At 44.0% G+C, this 26,269-nt stretch overlaps 5 protein-coding genes across 6 annotated transcripts; 3 read left to right on the top strand and 2 right to left on the bottom strand.

Annotated features, from left to right (window-relative positions):
* Positions 1-365: 365 nt before the first annotated feature.
* LOC129846430 (inositol 1,4,5-trisphosphate receptor-interacting protein-like) lies at positions 366-3,425 on the top strand. The gene is made up of 2 exons (XM_055914360.1): positions 366-487; positions 905-3,425. Exon 2 carries the CDS (start codon positions 919-921, stop codon positions 3,247-3,249), a length of 2,331 nt encoding a protein of 776 aa, XP_055770335.1. The 5' UTR covers positions 366-487; positions 905-918; the 3' UTR covers positions 3,250-3,425.
* Positions 3,426-4,416: 991 nt separating this feature from the next.
* Positions 4,417-7,633, bottom strand: LOC129846429 (zona pellucida sperm-binding protein 3-like). 2 transcript variants are annotated; one of them, XM_055914359.1, is made up of 9 exons: positions 7,031-7,633; positions 6,751-6,863; positions 6,509-6,609; positions 6,251-6,419; positions 5,244-5,355; positions 5,044-5,132; positions 4,881-4,960; positions 4,580-4,684; positions 4,417-4,481 (listed from the first exon to the last, which is right to left on the bottom strand). In XM_055914359.1, the coding sequence occupies exons 1-8, from the start codon at positions 7,574-7,576 to the stop codon at positions 4,581-4,583; spliced, it is 1,314 nt and encodes a 437-aa protein (XP_055770334.1). In that variant the 5' UTR covers positions 7,577-7,633; the 3' UTR covers positions 4,417-4,481; position 4,580. The 2 variants fall into 2 exon arrangements, 1 of the variants encoding a protein (XP_055770334.1); XR_008758255.1 differs by lacking the exons at positions 4,417-4,481; positions 5,044-5,132 and having other exon boundaries at positions 4,598-4,684.
* A 1,887-nt stretch (positions 7,634-9,520) lies between these two features.
* LOC129846421 (ras-related protein Rab-40C-like) lies at positions 9,521-18,689 on the top strand. The gene is made up of 6 exons (XM_055914349.1): positions 9,521-10,221; positions 10,432-10,492; positions 10,584-10,644; positions 10,777-10,854; positions 14,057-14,279; positions 16,119-18,689. Exons 1-6 carry the CDS (start codon positions 10,068-10,070, stop codon positions 16,436-16,438), a joined length of 897 nt encoding a protein of 298 aa, XP_055770324.1. The 5' UTR covers positions 9,521-10,067; the 3' UTR covers positions 16,439-18,689.
* Positions 18,690-20,402: 1,713 nt separating this feature from the next.
* LOC129846422 (WAP, Kazal, immunoglobulin, Kunitz and NTR domain-containing protein-like) lies at positions 20,403-23,767 on the top strand. The gene is made up of 2 exons (XM_055914350.1): positions 20,403-21,254; positions 21,472-23,767. Exons 1-2 carry the CDS (start codon positions 20,973-20,975, stop codon positions 23,017-23,019), a joined length of 1,830 nt encoding a protein of 609 aa, XP_055770325.1. The 5' UTR covers positions 20,403-20,972; the 3' UTR covers positions 23,020-23,767.
* Positions 23,467-26,059, bottom strand: LOC129846423 (methyltransferase-like 26). The gene is made up of 6 exons (XM_055914351.1): positions 25,712-26,059; positions 25,297-25,459; positions 24,910-24,969; positions 24,442-24,509; positions 24,267-24,345; positions 23,467-24,049 (listed from the first exon to the last, which is right to left on the bottom strand). Exons 1-6 carry the CDS (start codon positions 25,903-25,905, stop codon positions 23,993-23,995), a joined length of 621 nt encoding a protein of 206 aa, XP_055770326.1. The 5' UTR covers positions 25,906-26,059; the 3' UTR covers positions 23,467-23,992.
* Between the last annotated feature and the right edge of the window lie 210 nt (positions 26,060-26,269).

The following is a 26,269-nucleotide window of genomic DNA, read 5'->3' as shown; positions in this document are numbered from 1 at the left end:
GTTTAAAGTTGGTAAAATCTTATTCAAAACAATTCACAGCTGTAATGGCTGCCAAAAGTGCTTGGGGTGTTTTTAAAAAAGATATATAATTATTTGGAAAATGTTCTGTAATTCACTTTCAAAATGTAGGAGTAGGTTGTGTAGATTGCAAAATGTGAATCCGTTCACAAGCGACTGTATGTACAGTACCTCTATATTTGGCCCCGCTGTGTTGTGTCTGACAACCCTGATTCTTATCTGAACAGTAGGGGAAGTGTGCGCTATCCGGTTTGCTCTGTGTATTGCAGAGGAAAGTGTCGCACAGCCACAGCACATGGGCAGGGTATTCACTCAGGAAATAAGTCAACTTACAGCTGCAACTAAAATAGGAAGAGACAGCAGTGTTGCTGTGCAAGGATCTCTTTTTCGTTTCCTCCTCTACGGTACATCCATAACGACCATTGCCGAGTACAACTAAATGTACAACCAGACTACTTACTCCAGTCAGGTAAGTGTTATTATTGCAACTTTTATTTTGATTGAGAAATAATGCTGTTTTGTGTGCATACTGAACGAATTTATCAAAAGTTAGATGCTTTCGAGCCAACAAGGAAGTCCCCATCTCGGTCTTTCATCCACTCACTGTTCTTTATGCTTAGCATTGTCGTTTTTCAACTGATAGGATAGATCGTTATGGATTTCTGCTAAATCGGAATTTCACAGAAACTACCTGCACCTTTGATTTCATTGTGCACACTGATGCACCCATCGAAGGTTTGGTATAACTTATCATACTGTACGTTAAAATCTCATATTGGACTTCACGTGCATTTTGAATGAGAAGGATGGGAAAATAGATATATATCAACATGGATATCATAGAATAGAAACTGACATTTTTCATGCGTCTTATTCTACTCCACAGAGACCACGTTAAGGATGCAAGATACCTTTCTCCGGGTGCTTGTGCTGGCAGTTAGTCTACTGTATCCCATCCCCAGAGAGGACAGAACAGGACAGGTTCAGGAGCAGGATGGTCACATAATGGGCATGCAGGAGCGTGAAGATTGGCTGCAGAGGGAGAGGGCAAAGCTGGAACAGGAAGTGGCACCACTGGTAACCCAAGAGGAAGGGCCCATCGACCAAAAACCCTTACAACTTGAAGTACAACAGGTCTATCAAATCGACCAGAACCATTATCAAAAGGGCTTGGAAGAGACTCTTATCGAACAGAAACATTCTCAAGAGAACAAAGAGGAGAAAGATGAAGAGAAAGAGGGATCTCACATTGACCAGAAGCTTTCACAAGTACACCAAGATGTACCTAAGACAGAGCAAAACCTCTCACCAGAGGACAAGGAACAGTCTACTATTGACCTCGGCCTATCATTAACCCTTTCACAAGGAAACGACCAAGAGCAGCCTGCTTCAGACACAGAGGCATCTCTCAATGACAAGAAACTGTACCACTTGGACAAGGACATGGCGATTGTCCATCAACAGTGGCCACAAGAGGTCCCGACTGGTAGTTGCCATAGTGACCAACAGACATCATCAGAGCGTCAGGAAGAGTCTCAGGTCGACCAACAGCAATCTAAAACAGACCAGGAAGCAGAACAGGAGGTGTCACCCATCTTCAGAACATCATCAGAGGGGAACCAGCAAGAGCATCTCACAGACCAGCCGTCTAACACACATCAGGAAGTAAAAGTACCACCTAACCTCAGAAAGTCAGACGACCAGCAACATCTCACAGAACAATATAACACAAACCAGGAAGAGACACCGATTCTCAGTGAATCATCAAAGGATGACCAGCAGCAGGAGCATGTCACTAATATCATAGACTCGGAGAGCGACTACACCTGGTACCTATGGAACGCATACTCCCTCATCTCTTTTGTTCATTTCTCCATTAAATTCTTCAGAAGACGTTCACAGAAGAAGCTCCATCCAGGAGAGATCCTTCAGGAGGATATGGAAGACATCTCTGTCGTGAAAAACCTCTCGGCTGAAGTTCCGCTACCGGACTGTGATACACTCAACCGTTTTTACAACAAATGTGTCAAAGTCTCACCCAATGAGAGCTGGAGGGTGACTGAGTTTGTGGAGGGTTTTGCTAATGACCTATTAGAAGCCATGAGGAGCATGAGTGATGTGGAGGTTGGCATGGTGATTGAAGACTTTGTGGTGGAGGGCAGGATCAGTTCCCTGGTGTGTGACATCATAGTCCCCATTGCCCCGTTAGAGCCATACAGTTTCCAGTTTCAACTCTGGTGTAACCAGGCTATTGATGATATGCCACCTGAAATGGAGGGCTGTGGTAGAGTCAAAATGGTGGATGGTGGTGTGAACCAAAATGGCTGCCCATGTCACACAGCTGCCATAGGAGATGATGATATGCTATGCCTGCTGTGTTGTGACAATGAGAAAGTCAAAGTGGTGAAAGTCACTGATGTATTGGATAGTGCTCTTTGCTCGAAACACACCCCTTACCTGGCCAAAACCCAGGTTACCAAATGGTTCCAGACCACGATTAGAAAAGCTTGGGGACAGATATCCCACAAATATGAATTTGAGCTGACATTTCGCAATATGGACGCCCCAGGAGCTCTGATGGTTCGATTTAGATCAGGGAAAGTGATAACCTTCGATATGGCTCCCGTGGTTAAACTCAAAGACACTGAAGCTTATTTCACCATTTCTCCTTCCACCCCACCTAGGAACAACTCCTTGGACACATACTGGAGCCTCTCATTGACCACTTACGAGGACCACTTCCTGAAGTATCTGACCAATCACCTGCCTGAAAACTCCTGCCACATTCACTGCCTTGGAATTGTAGCGTTCCTTCACAAAAAGCAAACGGGCCTCACAGGCAGAAGTATCCTTACAGATCAACACTTCAAAACAGTGTTAATTCACTTGATTTTGAGTAAAAAGCCTTCTGACTGGTACCCTGAACACTTGGGTAGCAGATTACGTGATGCTTTGAGCTTCCTAGAAAATAGCCTTCAGGGCAGGAAGTTGCTTCACAGCTTTATTGGAAAACCTCTGGTTCCAAGTGAGATTGGACTCCCTGCTGTATTCAGTGATGCAGAGCCTGTAAACCTCTTCCGCCCTCTTGCGGTACAAAATGGCAGCTACACCAAGACTGTAAAGCACTTGCAAGAGATGCTCAGGAACTCTTCCATGCTGATACAGGAGTATTTGCCAAAGCCAAAGGAATACAATGGTCTAGACAAAACTTCCACTGGTATAGAGTGTTAAACAATTTTAAAGGTTGATACTGGACAGTTAACTGTAAAGAGATGCCAAAATCTACAATGACATTATCAAATGCAGAGAAAGGCATGAGGAAACATGCTTAAGTGATTTCATGTTAAAATGCAACAGAAAAGTTCCACCCATACCCAAATAAATGCTTATTTTAAAGTAACCTGAAATACTTTCGAATTTTATGTGGGCCAATTCTACATTGGAAACATTGAAATAATTTCCTATTTGAAAGAGTAGAAATATTTCCAAATACCGAACAGGCCTGGGTTCAACTGCGTGGGAGTATATACACTGAAATATATTTTTTTACTAAGTTACAGTTCATAAGGAAATCAGTAAATTGAAATACATTAAGCCCTAATCTACACATTTCACAGGACTGGGCAGGAGCACAGCCATGGTGGGCCTTCCCACACCCACCAACTTGGGAGCTAGGCAGAGCCAGGCCCAGCCAATCACAATGAGTTTCCCCCCACAAGAGGGCTTCATTACACCAGTTGCATCAGCTGTCTGAGTGGCTGGTCTCCGATGATCCTACAGGTGAAGAAGCTGATGTTAATGTCCCGGGCTGGTATAGTTACTCGTGGTCTGCAGTTGTGAGGCCGGTTAGACAATGCCCAGTCCTCTAAAATGTGCGGTAGTTTATGGTAGTGAAATTACCATTCTGGCAAAAGCTCTGGACATCTCTGCAGTCAGCATACCAGTTGCACACTCCCTCAATTTAGACATCTGTGGTCTTGTGACAACTGCATATTTCATAGTGGCCTTTTGTTCCCATCAGAAGGTCCACCTGTGTAATGATCATGCCATTTAATCAGCTTCTTGATTTGCCACACCTGCCAGGGTGATGGAGTATCTTGGCAAAGGAGAAATGCTCAAATATGGATTTCAACAAATGTGAACACTTGAACTAAGCTTTGTACGTATGGAACATTTCTGGGTTCTTTAATTTCAGCTCATGAAATTAAGTTTCCATGTTGGATTTCTATATTTGGGGATTTTAAAATTACCAAGTGCATTTCCAAACACATTCCAATATTAAACTATTTCAAATAAAACGTCACCAAATGTACGTCTGAAAGTAATCAAATGTAATAATATTTGAACCCAGTTCTGCCTGGACCTCTGCAGCCATTTAAAATTAACTCAAGACACATGATTGTTTAAAAAATTTATTTTATCAAAATAATTGTCCACTGCTCATCAAACCCTCCCAACAGCACCTAAAACCACGAGGGAAAAGCTATTATTTTCAGAAATTTGTGCTCATATTAAGATACCAATTAAACATTCTTAAGAATTAAGCAGAGGGACTGAGTACCTTAAGTAGCCCCGTCGTTGAAGGTTTCCATGCTCCATGTTTTATCTTCAGCATGTTCGTCATGGGCCATCGTCATAAAATGACTGGTCACAGTTTGTGCGTGAGCTATGAGCGTTATCAGATCAGTATTGCATTTTCCACAGATTACGGTCAAACAATACACAATGTAAAATGGTGGTATGAATGCATGCCCGCGTTTAGTCCTCAAAATGGCTTCCCGTTCCCTTCTAATGCGCTCAGATGAAAGGGTTGGTGACAATGAGAAGACATGACTGGTCATGAACCAGACCTACATGCTCACCGGAGGGTTGTAGAGAAGGAGAAGGACAAGAACCGACACAGCATGAGCAAACCGCAGCATCACCACCCAGTTCCACCCACCTAGGACAATCACAATAAATATTAGTTAACCCTCATAGCAAGGAGTCCCTCAGAACTCAAGTCAATCACTCAGGTGAACCTACTTTTTAGTCTTTGTGCCATAGTTGCAGGACTTGGAACTTGGAGTTGGAGTTACTTTCCCTGTAGTTATTTCGCAGTGCAAGTGGAGTTTCTGGAAGAAAATAAATGTACCTTCTTTTTTAAAGGTGCATTACTGTAGGCCTATAGTATTAAAGAATCAAACTATCATGATTAGTTGTTTGGAGATGCACATGAGTCAGACCTGATTGTCCAGGCCCTGGAAGATGAAAGCTCCGATAGTGAACCTCAAAGCATTGTTGGTGGGGTGTGACAGGAACTTTGACTGGACAGTATTCTTGCCATCCACCATGCATCTAGTTAAGAGAAGATCGTGTACTTAACACTAATCCCTCCAATTTGGGACAAGGTTCACCCGCTGGGTCTTATTCTCACCTTGTAAACCAGGGACTGAGTTACAAAAGACACTAGGGCTGTGTTTACACAGGCAGACAGTTCTGATTTCTCTTGGTTGAGGTTTAACAGCAGTTGGCATCCAATATATTGCATTACCACCCCCAACTGAATTATAGATCCATTACACTTTGAAAGGGAACCAAAAATACACTGAATATTACCCTACTTAACCTCATCTGATCCTTCCCCAGGCCAACGGGCTGAAAGAACAGGACACTACCATGCTACACGTATCCCCTGCACCTTACTGAAGCATATGTCACTCATTGGCCTATCCCTCTGTGCTGTCAGACATCCCATTCACAGGAATCCTCAGAATTGCTCACCCTTGACCCATTCTCTACTTCACCTTCTGCACTAGTCTGACTAGCCACCGAACACATCTGATCCCCAGCAACATGTCTTCCTCGACATACCCCTTTCCTTGTTATTGCTAGAGTCAAATTCAAACCCATCCTCTGCCGCCATCTGTCTTTCCAACCTTTCCCGCCAATCCTCTTCCCTTAACCAATTACCCGACTCCTGAAAACTCATTTTTCCCAAACTGAAATTTCTTTAGCCTTTGGGAGACATGCTAAGCGCTGTACTCCCACTGCAAACTGAAATTTGACCAAGCAGATAAGTTCTGAAAAAGACACGACGTGATTGGTCTTTCAACCAATTAGTGGACAATTGAGTTAGGCTGCCTGTGTGAACTGCCCAGCTGTGGAATCTAGCCAATTAACAAGCAAGAAATTAACTACCAGGAACAAGACCAGGCCAAGAAGTTGTAGTTCTATAACAAAGATGTTTTACCCATAGTTGTCGACCACAGTGTATTTGAGAGTGGAGTTTGGGCTAGCAGTCACGTAACAGTTGTTAATATAGACCCGCCGACGCAAAGAAATAGTGGGAACTTTGGCCTCAAAGTACATTGGTTGTCCAATGAAATAGGTTTTATTTCCAGTGAGCTTGTTCCATGATTCTGAAGAGAAAGAATAGAGTTAAGGTTCTTTAATAGAAAACAATACTGCAAGTGCATTGATTTAGGTGAAATCTGTCAAGTCAACTCACCATCATAAGATGTGAGGGTGACTCCAACCTTGGATTTAAGGGCCTTGAAGACTTTCCCCGCCAAACGAGGATGAAAGCCAAACTTGTAAGAGTGGTGGATCCTGCAGAAAATGGCCATTAGTGCAGTCAGACACTCAATAGCCAGACTAGCATACTACCTAGTATGGAGCCATGTATAGGATATGCTAGTGTGGACATTGGAACGTAGCCACCAAATGTGAAATCATGAAGTGGTAGTTCACCGATTGTAGCGGCATTCGATGTGAACAGAGAATGACGACTCCCTCACAATACCGCCTATGGCCTCTGGCTCGTACTTCAGCACGTTGGAGTAGGAAATATAGTCAGCGGTACACTGGAATAGGAGACACAACTCTAAAAGCCACCAATACATCTGAACATAATCATTAAAGCCATGGAAATACAATCCCTTCAGACCATTACAATTTGACTGGATCACTCATGGCACACGTGATGTCTGAGTGACAGGGGATTGTATTTCTGATGGCATTGTTAGCCAACCTTTCTATGGAAGCCACAGCTTTTGATGTTGTAGAGCATGTAGTAGTGTTCCGCTGTGGATTTGTTGACTTTGCAGTTGCGGAGTTTGAGATACTTGCAGGCGTCGGGGTTGGTGAAGGCGTCTTTTCTGATTCTCACATAAATCCTGTCGAGGTGGCACAGGACCTCAACCTTCTTAGAGTGAACTGGAGGAGCGGTGGACGGAGGTAGGGTGGGCAGCAGGATGTGCTTGACTGAGAGGGGCAGCGGCCTGAACTTCCCTTCAGGCTTGAAGACATAGGCTTGGTCCTCAGAAGCACGAATAGGGATGTATTCTGGTAGCTTCAGATAGTCTGGCTTACGAGAATGCTCCAACATGGGAGTGGCCACGATTTGGGAACGAGACCTGACCTTGGGTTCAGATTCGTCATCAAGCCTCAGTCGCTCCGTCTCATCCCACAGAACTTCAGTGTCATTCCCGTCATCAACAGCTAAAGGGAAGCCCTTACCTGACAAACCATAAGCAGAGGAGTAACTGAGAAGCAAAAGCACCAATTTCACCACCATCTTGCCATTCACCACCAAATCTCTCTCTCAACTAATCCAGAACAGTGACACGGTGTATGAGAGAACATACCATTTGCTTGTGTGTTTTATATACTAGCTACAGCACCCTAATTGCAACACCTGGTGCTGACTTTAATCAGTAGCAGAATCAACCAATCAGCAGTCACCAGGGCCCAGTTTTTCAAAAGTTAAATGATCATCATTTCATTTTAAAGCAGCCATAAATCGCCTTGTGACGGGGAAAGTGTATTATGTTCAACAGGGAGGGGCAATTGAAAGTAAGATTCTCAATAAAAGGTTTTATTTTTGAAACCTTTCTAGCCTGTCTATCTATGGGTAACAGGGTTGACATTATGTTTGACCCACTGACTTTTCCACCACAAAATGGGCCAAAAGAGTAGAACCAGCCCACCTGCTTTTATACTATAGTTTGACTATTATATGTTAAATGTTTCTTCTGAAATAAATATTTTAAAATAAATAGTTTCACTACATTAAAACGAGAGCTCAGTTCAGAGTTGACCTTAAAATGAGGGCCAGACGCAAGCTGTTTAAAGGCACAGTCAATTTAGTGTATGTAAACTTCTGACCCACTGGAATTGTGATACAGTGAGTTGTGAAATAATCTGTCTGTAAACAATTGTTGGAAAGATTACTTGTGTCATGCACAAAGTAGATGTCCTAACCGACTTGTCAAAACTATAGTTTGTTAACAAGAAATTTGTGGAGTGGTTGAAAAACAAGTTTTAATTACTCCAACCTAAGTGTATGTAAACTTCCTACTTCAAGTGTACCACTACAGTCTCCAATGCTACACATTCCTTTGTCTCATGCCCTTCTGGTCACTTCTCACACCTAGGATCCTCCCTCCTACACATTGCTGCCACATGCCCATATGCTTGACACCTGTAACAACGTAATGTATTCGGCACAAAAGCTCCTACAGGATAACTTACATATCCTTACATCCAGTTTGCCGGTTTTCTTCTTCTTCTTTTTCTTCTTCTTCTCTGGTATAATGGCGTTCGCAACAATTTGATTTGCATTAAGCTATATGTGTTAATTGTAGGGTTGCCCATGGGGCTGGGGATCAGAAATGTCCCGTGCGAGGCAGGTTGAGGTCTCCAGGGTTAGAGTAATGCAGAAGTTGTCATATGCTGAGGCAGTGAAGAAAGTAGAGGAAGATGGGTCAAGAGGGAGGGATCCTGAGAGGAGTGGTGTGAGTAGTAGTACAGAGGGATAGGCCAACAAGTGATAAATGTTTTAGTAAGATTGGATCTTTATCATTTATAGCAATGGTTATCAACTGTTCTGCAGGGATGGAACGTAAGTCGCAGAAAAATTACGCTGTTGTGGCAGCTACAGAAAAGTATTTGGGTGTGCGAGACTTGACATCCGAAGAGTTAGTGTGTTAAGTGGTGGTGTCCCATCCTTTCAGGTTGTTGGCCTGAGGTAGGACTAAATATATTTAAATAGTGGAGTAAGGTGGTGTCATGGCTAGGGCCATTCCCCCCAGAAATGTCCGGAAACTTGCAGGTGCCTTGGTGGAAGAGTGGGGTAACATCTTACAGCAAGAACTGGCAAATCTGGTGCAGTCCATGAGGAGGAGATGCACTGCAGTACTTAATGTAGCTGGTGGCCACACCAGATACTGACTATTCCTTTTGATTTTGACTCCCCCTTTGTTCAGGGACACATTATTCCATTAATGTTAGTCACATGTATGTGGAACTTGTTTGGTTTATGTCTTAGTTGTTGAATCTTGTTATGTTCATACAAATATTTATTCAGTTTGCTGAAAATAAACGCAGTTGACAGTGAGAGGACGTTTCTTTTTTTCCTGAGTTTTTAAGGGAGTGGAACTCCAGTCTAGTAGGTGGCGGTAATGCAACATACATTGCATGCCAACCGCTATTAAACTTCATCAAAGAAGGAGAGGAACCGGCAAACCGGATGTTGATGCTGGCAAAAGCAAAATCTAGGTTGATGTTATTTGCATTGCTTAGCTACTGACGCATACTCGAAGGCAACTAATTGTTATTTATGGACTCTTAAATGAAGTACCATTTTCGTTTTGAATTAACATTTCAAAAACAATGTTTTACCTTGTAGAGGACATTTGGTTTTGGAGGCAGAATGGCCCAGATTAATTCATGTTGTTTTCGTAAATTATTTTAGGTAGCTAACGTTAGCACGGGGTATTTTTCTTTCACATAAGTTACTAGATAGCTAACTAGCTAGGTAGTGGATTTCCAAAGAAAACATGATGGAATTGGAGATAATTCGTGCTCAACGCTCATTGTATTTTTTGTAGCTAGTGGTGCGCGGCACTGCTAGATAGTAACCTTCATTTCTAAGTGGCTAACGTTAGCTACAGTATCGTTAGCTAGTAAACAACGTCGTTCGCCCTTAGTGTTTGACAAGGCATTCCACACACAAATTCTCCCACCCGCAGTCGTGGATCTCCAAACTCGGTCTTAACTTGATACCAATGCGTGGGATGATGGCTACACAGGGCAGCCCTGTCAAGACGTACGACTACCTCCTTAAGTTCTTGCTGGTTGGAGACAGTGATGTGGGGAAAGGAGAGATCCTAGACAGTCTGCAGGACGGATCAGCAGAGTCTCCCTATCCCTACAGCAGTGGTGAGTGTATGTAACTAGTTAGAATATATCAAGTGTATACATTATATGAAGTGTAAACATACTAGTCAGTGTTTTTTTACTCTGGAATCAAACTGGCCATTTGCCATTATACTCTCCATCCTAGGCTATCCACCTTGTTGATGAAAAATCAATCCCTTGTAGTTTGAGGTTAAGGTTGATATAATAGTTGCTATAATCATGTTTTCTCAGGGATTGACTACAAGACTACCACAATCCTGTTGGATGGGAGAAGAGTCAAGTTAGAGTTGTGGTACATGTAGAAAATACTTGTCTAATACTTGTAGAAAACTCATTGACAGAAAGCTAAATGGAATCTAACAGGGTCATTCTTTATTCAACAGGGATACGTCTGGACAGGGTCGATTCTGCACAATCTTCCGGTCATATTCACGTGGGGCACAGGTGGGTTAGACCCCTTAATTTCAAAAGCTTCAGGTTCTAGGCTATATCATCTGTGTATTCGGGGACACGTGGACTGTTTACTGATTAAAGATGTATTGCTTGTTCATGTCCCCCCACTCCCCCAACCCACAGGGAATCCTGCTAGTTTATGATATCACAAATGGCTGGTCGTTTGATGGCATTGACCGCTGGATCCGGGAGATCGATGAGGTAAGCTAGTTTGCTGACTGATCATTTAACATTGCACGTCTGACGATGTGACTCAAGTCTTCATTCTAAACAGCATATCTGCCTCATCATGCTGCAGTAAAAGCTCAAATGAAATCCACCATACCGGTTTGTAGATAGTAGAATCACTAGCCATGTAGAGCTATTGCCAGGCAGGCAGGCTGTAGTCTGAGGATCTGCTGTTGATATCAAAAGACTCCCCTCTGGCAAACGGTTCAGGTCAGTCACGACCAACACCTCCCACAACCTGAATAGCTTTTCCCTCTCTGCTGTGGCCTTCACCAACTGGCCACTGGTACACCTTTTATCTTCCCGTCATAGACTTTACACTCTGCGCTGTTGTGGCGGCAGGTAGCCTAGTGGTTAGAGGGTTGGACTAGTAACTGAAAGGTTGCCAGATCGAATCCCCGATCTGACAAGGTAAAAATCTGTCGTTCTGCCCCTGACCAAGGCAGTTAACCAACTGTTCCTAGGCCGTCATTGTAAATAAGAATTTGTTCTTAACTGACTTGCCTAGTTAAATAAAGGATAAATACAAACAAACAAAAAATCCGCAAGGATGCAAACTCATCACTTTTTGGAGATATTCGCCGTTTTCATTTCAAAATAGGTTGTCCACGTGAATCGTGTAGATCCGGGGGAAAAAATGGAGAAGAGGCCGAAAATATCTTCTCCCTGTGTGATCACTAAATGATGGTGCGTTTCTCATTTAGAAATGAATGACTGAGCACAGAATGCTTCCCTACGCGTCCTACAAATAAAATATTAAACAGAGTTAAGAGTGTGACGTCATATCAGAATGAGTACTTCACCCAATGTCACGTGTGACAGCTGTGAGCAGCCTGCCACATCCCCTAACCAGCCATTAGCCTGCCTCAGCTGCTCCTCTCCATCCGTTCTCCATCAGTTTATAAATGTTATTAAGCCGTGATGACGAGCTGGGGTGTGCAGACAGTGATGAGGTTTGTTGTTACGTTTGTTTAGTTATTGGAGCGGTATGGTTTCATTTCTCCAGGAAGAACAAGCAGGACCAGTCTGACTAGGCTTCTCTGTCACGCAGCCCCTTGAGTGCTGCCTTATGCCCCATGTTACCGGAGCTACCTTCTCCCCTCTCTCCTGTGAATTGGTGCACATTTCTATATAATATTTTCAACCGTTGCCTCCGGCCGTTTTAAACTACTCGCGGAAACAAGCTTGTTTAGCCGTGCTACCTGGCTGGCTAGCTAACATCATGGTACCTTGTCTGTGCACACATTTGGATGGCACCGGAAAAAGGGATCGATAGTCCTCTCAAAGAGATGCTTTAAAGGTAGGATGCACATGCCTAATAAATGTATTCTAAGCTAAATCTATTTTTTTTCTGTTTTTTCTGTTCCTTAAATTCTGTCTGGTGGCTAACTTTTGTTGTGTGTGTGTGAGTGAAGAGTAGTCTAAAGATGGTTTCATATAGGCCTAGTGTGTTTTCCCCTTACTGCCACAATGAAAATGCAGATCATTATGCATTTCTATTCCTTACTACATTCCTCCTGCCCAATCACAGGTAGGCCTTTGGATATGAACAAATCAGCTCTTTTCTGCAGTAGCCTTTTTTATTATACAGTAAAAAGTGTGAAGTTAAATTCAATGTGTTGTTTTGAGCAGAGGTGTGAATAACAGGGACAGGTTTTCGTGCAGAACGTATAGAGAACGGAAACAGTGGATTTAACAACTGACATTAATAAGGGATCATAGCTTTCACCTGGGTCCACCTGGTCAGTCTGTGTCTTGGAAGAGCAGGTGTTCCTAATGTTTTGTTCTAATGTAGTTTAAAGTGTTAATTATATAGTCTGTAGTTTTTAGCTCAAATCAAATCAAATTTTATTTGTCACATACACATGGTTAGCAGATGTTAATGCGAGTGTAGCGAAATGCTTGTGCTTCTAGTTCCGACAATGCAGTAATAACCAACGAGTAATCTAACCTAACAATTCCACAACTACTACCTTATACACACAAGTGTAAAGGGATAAAGAATATGTACATAAAGATATATGAATGAGTGGTGGTACAGAACGGCATAGGCAAGATGCAGTAGATGGTATAGAGTACAGTATATACATATGAGATGAGTAATGTAGGGTATATAAACATAAAGTGGCATAGTTTTTAAAGTGGCTAGTGATACATGTATTACATAAAGATGGCAAGATGCAGTAGATGATATAGTGTACAGTATATACGTATACATATGATATGATTAATGTAGCGAATGTAAACATATTAAGTGGCGTTGTTTAAAGTGACTAGTGATACATTTTTACATAAATTTCCATAAATTCCCATTATTAAAGTGGCTGGAGTTGAGTCAGTATGTTGGCAGCGGCCACTAAATGTTAGTGGTGGCTGTTTAACAGTCTGATGGCCTTGAGATAGAAGCTGTTTTTCAGTCTCTCGGTCCCTGCTTTGATGCACCTGTACTGACCTCGCCTTCTGGATGATAGCGGGGTGAACAGGCAGTGGCTCGGGTGGTTGTTGTCCTTGATGATCTTTATGGCCTTCCTGTGACATCGGGTGGTGTAGGTGTCCTGGAGGGCAGGTAGTTTGCCCCCGGTGATGCGTTGTGTAGACCTCACTACCCTCTGGAGAGCCTTACAGTTGTGGGCGGAGCAGTTGCCGTACCAGGCGGTGATACAGCCCGACAGGATGCTCTCGATTGTGCATCTGTAGAAGTTTGTGAGTGCTTTCTTCAGCCTCCTGAGGTTGAAGAGGCGCTGCTGCGCCTTCTTCACAACGCTGTCTGTGTGGGTGGACCAATTCAGTTTGTCCATGATGTGTACACCGAGGAACTTAAAACTTACTACCCTCTCCACTACTAGCTTCAGTGTACTTGCTGTGTGTGGATTCTGTGTCTCTATATTTAGTATTTTCTGTCTATTGTCTGTCTGACTCTGTAGCAGCACCATTTCACCAAGAGAAATTCCTGGACATGCAAATGTATTTACAGAATAAAGGTGATTCTGCTCTTCCTGTTTCCTTTCCTGCTTTGAGAAGGCCGGTGTGTTTCCTGTTCGAACAGGGTTTGTGTGTGATTTGATTAAAGGAATCGTAAACAAGATAGGCGTTGTTAACAAAACAGCCCCTACTCTCAATATCATCCTCCTGTTGCTTTCTTATCCTAACCTTAACTTTCTCTCCTTTCCCCCAGCATGCCCCGGGGGTGCCCCGCATCCTAGTAGGCAACCGGCTCCACCTGGCCTTTAAGAGGCAGGTGCCCACGGAGCAGGCCCGCGCCTACGCCGAGAAGAACGGCATGACCTTCTTTGAGGTCAGCCCTCTGTGCAACTTCAACGTCATCGAGTCGTTCACGGAGCTGTCGCGCATCGTGCTGATGAGGCACGGCATGGAGAAGTTCTGGAGACCAAACCGAGGTGAGGAGACCAGGGAAGACTAAAGTTACAGCCACTGTAGGTTCTTGGGTTGGGAAGCCGTAGGGTGCAGTAAAACAATGGGAAAGGTTATTGTTGGTGTGAGGAAACTTGGGCTTGTTTGTTATTTTATGTTGCTACCCTTCAGTTCTTTGATTTGATTGATATATGGAATATATCTAAACTCTGCAAAAAAAGAAACATCCCTTTTTGAGGACCCTGTCTTTCAAAGATAATTTGTAAAAATTCAAATAACTTCACAGATCTTCATTGTAAAGGGTTTAACACTGTTTCCCATGCTTGTTCAATGAACCATAAACAATTGATGAACATGCACCTGTGGAACGGACATTAAGACACTAACAGCTTACAGGCGGTAGGCAATTAAGGTCACAGTTATGAAAACTTAGGACACGAAAGAGGCCTTTCTACTGACTCTGAAAAACGCCAAAAGAAAGATGCCCATGGTCCCTGCTCACCTGCGTGAACGTGCCATAGGCATGCTGCAAGGAGGACTAGAGATGTGGACAGGGCAAAAAAGTGAAATGTCCGTACTGTGAGATGCCTAAGACAGCGCTACAGGGAGATAGGACGGACAGCTGATCGTCCTCGCAGTGGCAGACCACGTGTAACAACACTTGCACAGGATCGGTACATCCGAACATCACACCTGCAGGACAGGTACAGGATGGCAACAACAACTGCCCGAGTTACACCAGGAATGCACAATCCCTCCATCAGTGCTCACACTGTGCGTAGTAGCCTGAGAGAGGCTGGACTGAGGGCGTGTAGGCCTGTTGTAAGTCAGGTCCTCACCAGACATCACCGGCAACAACGTCGCCTATAGACATAAACAGACTGGCAAAAAGTGGTCTTCACTGGCGAGTCGCGGTTTTGTCTCACCAGGGGTGATTGTCAAATTTGAGTTTATCGTCGAAGGAATGACCGTTACTCCGAGACCTGTACTCTGGAGTGGGATCGATTTGGAGGTGGAGGGTTTGTCATGGTCTGGGGCTGTGTGTCACCGCATCATCGGACTGGGCTTGTTGTCATTGCAGGGAAAACATCCTCCTCCCTTATGTGGTACCCTTCCTGCAGGTTCATCCTGACATGACCCTCCAGCATGACAATGCCACCAGCCATACTGCTCGTTCTGTGTGTGAATCCTTGCAAGACAGGAATGTCAGTGTTCTGCCGTGGCCAGAGAAGAGCCCAGATCTCAATCCCATTGAGCACGTATGGGACCTGTTGGATCGGAGGGTGATGGCAAGGGCCATTCCCCCCCAGAAATTTTGGGGAACTTGCAGGTGCCTTGGTGGAAGAGTGGGGTAACATCTCACAGCAAGAACTGGCAAATCTGGTGCAGTCCATGAGGAGGAGATGCACTGCAGTACTTAATGCAGCTGGTGGCCACACCAGATACTGACTGTTACTTTTGATTTTGACCCCCCCCCCTTTGTTCAGGGACACATTATTCAATTTCTGTTAGTCACATGTCTGTGGAACTTGTTCAGTTTGTCTCAGTTGTTGAATCTTATGTTCATACAAATATTTACACATGTTAAGTTTGCTGAAAATAAACGCAGTTGACAGTGAGAGGACGTTTCTTTTTTTGCTGAGTTTATTTGGAATAATGAAAGGTGGTTGTCACTTGCTTGCTGGGTTTTCATTTGATGGGAGGAAGCGCACTGGGCTCTCCTCGTCATTGACGCAACAGCAGCTGTCCCGCCTGCGAAATAAACCCTCAACACAACTAGATTGTTGTCAGGTCCTATGCAATACCATTATAGCATGTAATACAACATGACTATGTCCTTCCCTGTCCATCCCCCTCCCCACCAGTGTTCAGCCTCCAGGACCTGTGTTGCCGGGCCATCGTCTCATGCACCCCCGTCCACCTCATCGACAAGCTGCCTCTCCCCGTGGCCATCAAGTCCCACCTCAAGTCCTTCTCCATGGCCAACGGAATGAATGCTGTCATGATGCATGGACGCTCCTACTCCGTGGCCACCAATGCGGCGGGCGGCAGCGGCGGCGTGAGCGGCAACAACAGCAGCAGCAGCAGCAGCAAGGGAAACAGTCTGAAACGCTCCAAGTCCTTTAAACCGCCTCCGAGCCCCCCCAAGAGTAGTAGCAGCAAAAGTAACTGTAACATCACCTAGTGAGGGGCGAGGGAGGAACTTCTGAGGCTTCCCATTGGGCCTAATGCTATTGCTGTATGGGGCACTCAGGCGCCCCAATTTGGAGATGCATAAACGCACAACAGTGACTGTAAGAGCTGTGAGTGAGTCCAATATGGCTTTCACTCTTTCTTAGCCCCCTAGCGCCATCTTGTGGGTCGCCGTTAAACCTACAGCTACCACCCACTGTGACCAGTAGAGCTCGCCAGCTTCTAGTGCTAAAACCCAGAAGTGGTTCGTTCAGCCTTTCCTATGGGGAAAGAATAGGGATTTGGGATAAACACTGAGAATAAGGTCTGAGGTTAACACAGGCTTAGGAGACCTTATACAGTACACTTTGTTCTATGAGATAATAGCAGTCAGTTAACATGACCTGTATTCATTATGAAGCCTTTATGCGCTTTTTTTATTACATAAATGCATCAAAATTCACAAAGTGACGTCAGCTGATGAAGATGATCTCCTAGAACAAAACGTATAAGATCTCCTAAGTCTGTGTTTACCACACACCTTATTCTCAGTGTTTATCTAAAAACGACAGTCATTTTCCCCAGTCCATTGAACCGTGGCGGAGTTAGTGCCTACAAAAAGACAACATTACTATTTCTCTCCATACAGCCTCTTGGACTTTAAACTGTGACGTCATCACTCACCTTACTGTCAACACTACAACAGAGTATGAGGACTCTGATCAGATTCACCGAAAATTTGAGTGTTTCTTATTGAACAAGCTCAGATTGTCCTTTCTTGTTTGTCTTTTTTATTTTCATTTGCTGCCCTGGTTTGATATGGCTCAGAAACACATTGAATGCTTATTCTTTCCAAATCACACGGATTTGCCAACATTTCAAAGAAACGGAAAATATTGAAACTGCAGCTAACTTTTTTATTTTTTTACTCTGCAGTTTTCGTGTGTGTGTGTCTGTTTTAATGTTTTCATTTTACCTTTATTTAACTAGGCAAGTCAGTTAAGAACAAATTGTTATTTTCAATGACGGCCTAGGAACAGTGGGTTAACTGCCTTGTTCAGGGGCAGAACGACACATTTTAACTTGTCAGATCGGGGATTTGATCTTGCAACCTTTCGGTTACTAGTCCAACGCTCTAACCACTAGGTTACCTGCCGCCCATCCATCCGTTGGTCTTCTTCTGTGTGTTGCTCTGTCTGTTGACTTGGGTCCTTGTCCTGTTTGGTACCAGAATGTATAACACCAGTCTGGTCTGTGCTCATATGATTGATTAAAAGCAAATGGGGTCAAGCTGTTATAGCAAAGGGTCATTGTAGATTACACTGGTTTCATTTCAGAATAATGAGTGCAATATCAGACTGCTTTCCCTCACTGTTTGCATTTTAAAGGTATACTCAGAAATATGATGTAGATGCAGAAAGTAAACCGCATAGGGGGGGAACTTCCAATACAACTAAGCGTGAGGCTCTACTTCTATGCTGTTATTGTCCTGTGGCTACCAGGCTGTGAACAGTGTGACGTGAACATAGATACTGTGTGAGAGTGAAGTCTTGCATCGTGATCATCTCCATGTCGGCGTTGCTGCTCGTGGCAATGTCATTTAGCTGAGTCTATCTTTAATTCTGATCAGAGAGCCAATGGTGAAAACCTGTGTTGATCCAAGTCTGTTTACTCATTCATGGCCCTTTGCCCTGAGTGACCTGTGAGTAACCAATATGTGCCTGGCTTTTTACCGGTATCATGATTTATCTTGAAGTATCAGTAGGATTTTTGGGGAATGCCACAAAGGGCTAAAATATCTTTCATCTGAATCACTTTGATAAGTGGTTATGTTAACTTGTGACTTACTAACTTTGGACTCCAGTAAACTTAAATGTATCCACATAAAGCAAATTCCATACAGGCTTAATAAAAAAAGAGTTAATATTCACAATTTTATTTATACCCATTTGTTTATTGATTATATTCAGTTTTTTTGTGGTGTCTTATATTTTTGTAAAGGACACAATTCTTAATGTATTTACACTGAGACATTCCCTATGCTCACTGCAAGAGAGATGAAAACCAATGCATGCCATTTTTCTCTGTTTCTACGCCCTTTTATTAAATAAAATGTCAAGGAAAATAATCATTATTCAGGGTATTATAAGCACTACCTGTATGTGGTATAAGCTGCTGAGTTGATTGTAAGGAGGATGAACGGTTTTGCAAATAAATGTGGCTGCATAGTTGCCATGGAAAGCAATGGTTTTCCCCAAATTAAACTGTTGTACTTTTTTATTCAAAATCATTTATTACTAAATAACTGTATTGTATATTTTTGATTAGTTGATTAAGTTGTGCTCATGCGCATATTTAGTACTTACCCTACTCTTCCTGAGGACCAAACAGGAAACAAAACGCAACAAATAATATACACCATGTCACCTGTTTCTGCCTCACACTTCAGAAAACAGGAGATGGCTCCTGCCCTACGAGCCGTTCTGGCTCGCACAAGCAATGGCTCGTGCAAGGCCACTTACCCAGTGGCGGTTCTAGACCATTTCAACTAGAGGATGAGGAGGGGGGGGGGGGGGGGGGGGGGGGGGGGGCAAGCTGGGGCCAGTTGTACTGTTAGAGGGGCCAGTTACATTAGACGTTATTGTTGACATATAGTTTTCTTCACTGCATTGCAGGCATCAGCAGGCAAAAGACCATGTTCATAATCATCATCGTTGCCACTGTCTAATAACGGATGTAAAAAAAAAACGATAGCAAAAATGATTTCATACTCATCATTTAGGGGGGCTACAAGGTGGTCCAAAATTGTTGTCACAGGGGCACTGGCCCCACTGCCCCAGAACCGCTAGTGCACTTACCTACATAATACAGTGCAAATTACAATACAAAATATATTTTAAAAAAATAGCTGTCTCTTCACAGTCCCCGTTGTGCCGTAATGTGTTCTTTTATCTGGTTGTATTGCTAGCTTGAGTTTTGTGGTGATATTATTGGCTATTCAAAGCTTTGACAGTGTCAGTGCGCGAGCGGTGGGAATTTTTTGTTTGTCTTTGTCCTCTCCGACCCCTTGGCTGTCGGTATCAAACTCAAGTGAAGTAAAACGGTGGGGGATCTGAATTGATTAGTCGCCCCGGAGTTATTGGCTCGCCAGCCACTGGCTCGCGGACTCTCCGCAGCGGCTCTGAATGCCGGCGGTCAAAAGTCACGCGAAGGTTGAAGGGTCACGTTCAATGAAAGCGAGGGGAGTTTGCTTCTCATAGCCCTTTGAGCCGTGTGGAGACAAAGATGAGTCACACACCATTGAAAATGTGTCGCTTTACGTCTTGCCACCTGACCGTGGCATCTCTGAGCTTTGTGTGAATGATGGGTGTAAACTGACCGAAGCGTCTAGACTTGGATTTGAACACAACCAAACGTAAACAACATGTTTCTATGCATGCACTATCAGTGTCAAGTTGCGCATATTTCTTGACAGTTCTGCTGTGCGCGCCTCCTCAAAATGTTTGATTCTTTCTCATTCAGATAGCCTATCTAGTCTTATTAATCCCACATTTAAAAAGTTGTCTATGTTCATGACATAATCAATATTTAATATCAACATTTTATATGTTCTAGATAAACTGGATCAAATTACACCATAGGCTAATCATTGCGTAAAAGTGGATTGCGTAAAAAACGTAATTAGACACTTATGTCAACGTATTTATCAGTGTGCATTTATTTGATTTAACCTTTTATTTAACCAGGTAGGCCAGTTGAGAACAAGTTCTCATTTGCAACTGCGACCTGGCCAAGTTAAAGCCAGTGCATGGGTTCACTAGCAAACAAAAAGTACCTCCTGTTAGGGAACTTCTCAATCGTGGCCCATTTATATGAGCATTATGAGCAACACTTCTAGAGTTTTAGTCTGGACGCATGAAACATTGATGGATTTCTCACCGGAATGTTGTCCCCGTGCGTACTGTTGTTGGGACAGCTTGACAACACCGCCCTATCAAGATTCCTTTGATGTCTTTACAATGTTTGTCCAGTTGCTTAGCGCATGGTGCTGCTTCATAAAAGTTTCAGACACTGGACAACCATGGGGGCGGTCAGAGGCGCTGCCCTTCCCTACCTCTAGTCACACCAAAACCGATATTGCGTCTCTATCTCTTTGTGTAGTGAGTTGACTCCGCACGCCTTGGAAGTCAGCGTAGATAGAGCCTGTTTTTTTTTTTTTGCAGTTTTTTGTTTTAGTCTAACGGTTTTGCGATTTTATCAAACCAGAGTGGTTCACAGATGTTATATTTGTCCTCTTATTCGAGGCAACTTGTTGAATCAATGTACAGCGCAGAGGGAGATCTTTTTTGTTGGACAATGGTTTATTCATCTGAAATTTGAGAACCGTTTCTCTTGCGTGGCGAGCGACAAATTGTCACTTGTACCCAGATTGGTTACGCACAAACTGGATGGCTGCATTTGAACAAAATGGACGTATTTTCCTGAGGGGCTGCACGGAAGTTATGGAACTTGTTGATGGATGACTTTCAAGAAACGTTCCTTTTAAAATGAATATATCTTCTCTCAGCCGTCGAGGGGTTGGAGGTGGAAAGAACGTGGACACAAACCAGCCAAAAGCACTTATATACCCAAAAGGACTCTTATCAGGACGCGTTGGTTGGTCCTCTCTTGTGTTTTTGGTTTGCCTCTGCGTATTTCCACAACAGACGTGGAGTGCAAGTCTAGCTGGTTCCAAAGTGGAACATCCAGGAGTTTGTCCCAACAAGCTGAATGCTAACCTTTGGGTTGATGCACAAAGCACCTGCGAACGGGAATGTGAAGTTGACGAGGTGAGGCATTTATATGTATTCAATATTTGATTCCATAATCCATTGTCTGTCATTTGTTTATGACAAACTTAAACAATTGTAAGGAAATGTGTTATACTGTATGACTACACGTTCATTACATTTTCTATTTCTTTTATTAGGCCTACCACTTGGTGTTTGTTGTATTGAAATATACTATGTATTTTTGCCTCAGTAAATGCCTGTTGTTATTCCCCAGGACTGTGCTGGCTTTGAGAAATGCTGCACCAATGTGTGTGGACTCTTCAGCTGTGTGGCCGCCCGTTTCTCTGATGGCACCCCTGCTCAGCCGGATGGCCAGGGCGGAGGAGAGAAGGGCTCCGGGGGCCAGGGCTCAATCGCCACATGCCAGGGCTTCATCTGCAGCCAACAGGGGGCCACTTGCGACATCTGGGAGGGCCAGCCCATCTGCAAGTGCCAGGACCACTGCGAGAAGGATCCCAGCTTCACCTGTGCCTCCGACGGACTCACCTACTTCAACAAGTGTTACATGGACGCTGAGGCATGTACACAAGGTGTGACACTAACTGTGGTGACCTGCCGGTTTCATTTATCCGGGCCTCAAGCAAGTCCACTCCCCCAGGACACAACAGCCAATCCAACGCTGACGTCCTTCCTGGAAGACCCCATTCCCCCAACGCTCTTCTCCAATCCCAGCCACCAGTCGGTCTACATAGGCGGCACGGTGAGCTTCCACTGCGATGTAATGGGTGTCCCGCGGCCCGTTGTGACCTGGGAGAAGCAGAGCGAGCGCCACGAGAGCCTGGTAATGCGGCCTGACCGGATGTACGGCAACGTGGTCATCACCAACATCGGCCAGCTAGTCGTCTACAACGCCCAGGTGTGGGACACAGGCATCTACACTTGCGTCGCCCGAAATGCAGCCGGGGTCCTCCGCGCCGACTACCCTCTCTCTGTCATCCGTCGGACCGAGGACGACATCTTCTCAGAGGACCCCGAGATGGCGGGCATGCCCATGGGGCCCCCGTTTTCGCCCGCCGACTGCCTGGCGGAGGTGGACCGGCGGGAGTGTTCTGCCGAGCGCCACGTTGACTGGTACTACGACGACGAGCAAGGTACCTGCCTGGCCTTCTCCAACGGGGGCTGTGATGACAGCCGCAACCGCTTCGAGACCTACGAAGAGTGCCAGGCATCCTGCCAGAGGCAGGGGATGGGGATCTGTTCCTTACCTGCGGTCCAGGGCCCCTGCAAGAGCTGGGAGGCTCATTGGGCCTGGAACTCCCTCTTGAAACAATGCCAGGCCTTTGCTTATGGAGGTTGCCAAGGCAACGGCAATCGCTTCCGATCCAAGAAGGAGTGCGAGGCAAACTGCCCGCAGTCCAAACGACGAGCCTGCAAAACATGCCGGGTCAAAGGTAAAATAGTCCCGAGCCTGTGCCGGAGCGATTTCGCCATCGTCGGCCGATTGACGGAACTGATCGAGGACCTCGATTCTGGGATCGCCCGGTTCAGTCTAGAGAAGATCCTCCGTGACGAGAAGATGGGCTTGGCATTCTTTAACACCCGTCACCTTGAGGTGACCCTGGCTAAGATGGACTGGAGCTGCCCCTGCCCAAACATCACCATGGAGGAGGGCCCCCTATTGGTCATGGGGGATGTACAGGACGGCATGGCCGTGATACAACCCGACAGCTACGTCAGACCCATCTCCGATAAGAGGCTGAAGAGGATTCATGAAGTCTTGGAGAAGAGGACCTGTGAGATGCTGCAGAGGTTCCGGGACTAGGGGCTCTATTCGATTCGTATCTCGGAAGTTCAGAGGTTACAGTGTGATTTAAATTTAAAGGCAATTCTCCCGCATTAGAGGAGACTGCATTCACGGTAAACACTGCAAATGTCGGCTCAATAGGAAATTACCTTTCACATTTCTATCACGCAATCTGTAACGCTTCAGCGAGACAGATAGAATAGAGCCCTAGGACTGATCACCTCAACTTGGGCTGTCATAGCAAGACTAATATACAATGGCATATCCCTACAATGACATTTTCTGAAATGGAATGCACCCTACAGGTTGTGAGAAACTCTCTGGTGGAGTTTGTGCCATGATGTACTGTATCAAATTACAGTGCATTTCTTTCTGACGCCGTTTTCATTGCCCAGAAAAATCCAGCACGGACTTTTCAAACAATGCCAATGTTGTACATAACACAATCAAATCGAGGTGTGTAAATACCATTATTCAAATAGGTTTATTCAAATGTAATGTTCCATGTGTAAGATCATGTGTATTCACTGTAACGTGCCGTACTGTTTTCTAGTGATAATTCTATGCTGAAGTGGTGTAATGTTTCATTTTTGATTGAAATCCCATAACATCAATGCATACTTCTTAATAGTAAATTAATACTCCAAGTTGATTGAAAAAAATGTAATGCTTTTTTCTACACTTTTCTGATGTGGGTGTCATGCAAAAGCACCTTCCTACAACAATCCTAGTCATTTTAATCAATAAAAGCGAGCGCCATACATTTTGAAGTTACCAAACAAATCACCTATGCGGAAATGACTTCTGGAGATAGGAGTTGGAAGGTGAGGGAATTATTGGATTTGACATTGATTCAAATAAGGTATCAGTTCAGGTTAATTTTCAACCAAGTGTTAAATATCCATTACTGGTCATGTTATACCCTGTACAGACAGGAGCGTGATGGTGCATTTGTGATGTTGGAATGGAACCCCAGAGTCGGCAGTAGACTTCACACCAGACTCTCCTTCCGGAACAGAAGGCACTTGTTGTTAGCTGGCATGTCAACCTAACGTTACGACAAGAGAAAGTGGTTATAAGCCTTCACACATTTTGAAGTAAGAAATGGGTAATGTATGTTTCAATGTTGCATCTTTTGCTATTAGAATACATTTGGTCTGACACAGTTCATTTAACATGTTTGTGTTACTTACGCAGATCATTGGGTTTCATTCACATCATTATGAAAATCCTAAATGACTGATATTTGGAGTATCACTTCTTACCATTTTCTCCAGGAACAAGCCACTCCTCTCTGCCACAGACCTGAGCAGGGTGACGTCCCGTAGACCCCACTCTGGATTTCTATAAGATATCAACAGTTATAGTTATTTGCTTCGATAATGTGCGGTCAAATAGCAGATCTATTCAGATTCCGGCATTATTGTAGTTCTCACTTACCTCGACCTTAGACTGAGGTCAAAGTCGATGTTGCTTTGTGGAGTGATCTGTCCATTTAACGCATAGGGCTAAGAGAGACAATATTAGAAGACGTAAGACAAGTTCACGAGGGCAATTTTTCACAGTGAGTTCTAAATTGGACTCCCTAAAAACACGCCACTTCGATACAAATGACTTTTAGTAGCAGTTTAGGAGAGCATTTTCCCTAATCCTTTCCCTAACCTTAACCTAATTCTCCTAACTTGCTACGTTAATTTTTGTAACCTGCTGCGTAAGTTCTCCTAACCTGCAACGAAAAGGTATATCAAAGTTGCATATTTTTAGGGAGTCCCAGTTCTAAATATGGGAAATACACAAATATTGCTTCCAACATCTTTTCTTCTACGTTTATTTACTGCCAACATCAGGTTGAGGATATAGTCAACACTGTGCTTGTGTAACGGATGTGAAATGGCTAGAATAATATACCCCGTATGTCAGCAGTACTCCTTGTGGTTTCAGGATGGTTCCCGCTCCTTTGAACAAACCCTGTGAGTAAAAACATAACATCACACGATAATGAGTAGTATGCAATACAAGTATCATCAGTTAGTGGACCATTAACTGTGTATTTATAAGAGTACTACTTTAGAAAAAAATGTGGGCGTTGACTTGCTCAGATAAAAAGATGACATAAAGAGCCCTTGTTGAAACACTGTGCGATGTTTAAAACGATGAGAAATCGCAGAATGGGGATTTTACTAAATGACTGAAGAGTTTGACTGTGTGATATTAGGTGGCTTCTTGTGTAAATATTTTCCGTCTGGATTTTAATGATTTGTATGTAGACAATATGTAGGCCTAAACAGTATTCACCTCAGTGCAGGCCATAGGGGAGATATGGATCATGTTGATGTTGAGTACCAGGTCCAAGGACTCGGGCTGGATCCCACCCCAGTTTTCACAGGGTAGAGAGGCGTCGAGGTGGATGGCAGGCTTCACGTTCGGCAGGTTGTGATGCGCTCTGTATGCGTCTATACTGGTGGCGGGGACAAAATAGATCATTCTCATTGTAAGCATCAACAAAAAAATAATAGCTGCTGATATAGGCCTAAAGAAAGAGTTAGGCCTACTATTATTATCAACATGAATTCATAGTAACCTATTTTGAATAACGGTCAGCTTTGGATTTTGGGAAAAACAACTCAGATCTGGACTCACTGAACCGTTATGCCTAACGTTACCAGATTATATATTCATTTGTAAGCTAATAAAAACTCTTTAAACTCACCTGGCTAATGATTGTCGGTCAAATTCTGACGGCTGCCAGGTAATATTTCGTAAACCCTGTGCGAAGTGGGTGACATGTTGCCCCGTACCAGACGATATCTCCAGTGCATTCAACGGTTTCGCCGTATCCACACTCTCATGGAGCACCGCAAGGATGGGTTCCTTATTTCTCTCGGCGGCAGGTGCATTGAGCATTTTGGCAACTCCTGGATACACTCTCCGCGCTAAAAGATGCAATTGTTTCCACCACTCCAGTTGAACTAGTTGGCTGTGCCAGTTAGAGTCACAACAGAGCTCTGAACAATTTCGCCACCGGATTGTAACAATAATCGACTTCCGCGTTGTGTCACGTGATTTATCACGTCACCCGGTCTGGTGTAATAACTGCAACGTTTTAAAAAGCTGCACAATGTGCACTTTTCCTGAGATTGCAGTTCCTTAGGATGGAGTAACAAGGGGGATTCTTCAACTACGGGCACTTCTATGTCCTCTTGGTACATTTTGTGGATTTTATTTAAAAAAAAATATATATATTGTTGTTCTTTATAAGTATTATATT

This window comes from Salvelinus fontinalis, unplaced genomic scaffold, assembly GCF_029448725.1.
Source record: "Salvelinus fontinalis isolate EN_2023a unplaced genomic scaffold, ASM2944872v1 scaffold_0537, whole genome shotgun sequence".
NCBI lineage: Eukaryota > Metazoa > Chordata > Actinopteri > Salmoniformes > Salmonidae > Salvelinus > Salvelinus fontinalis.
This window is presented reverse-complemented; position numbering and strand designations above follow the sequence as displayed.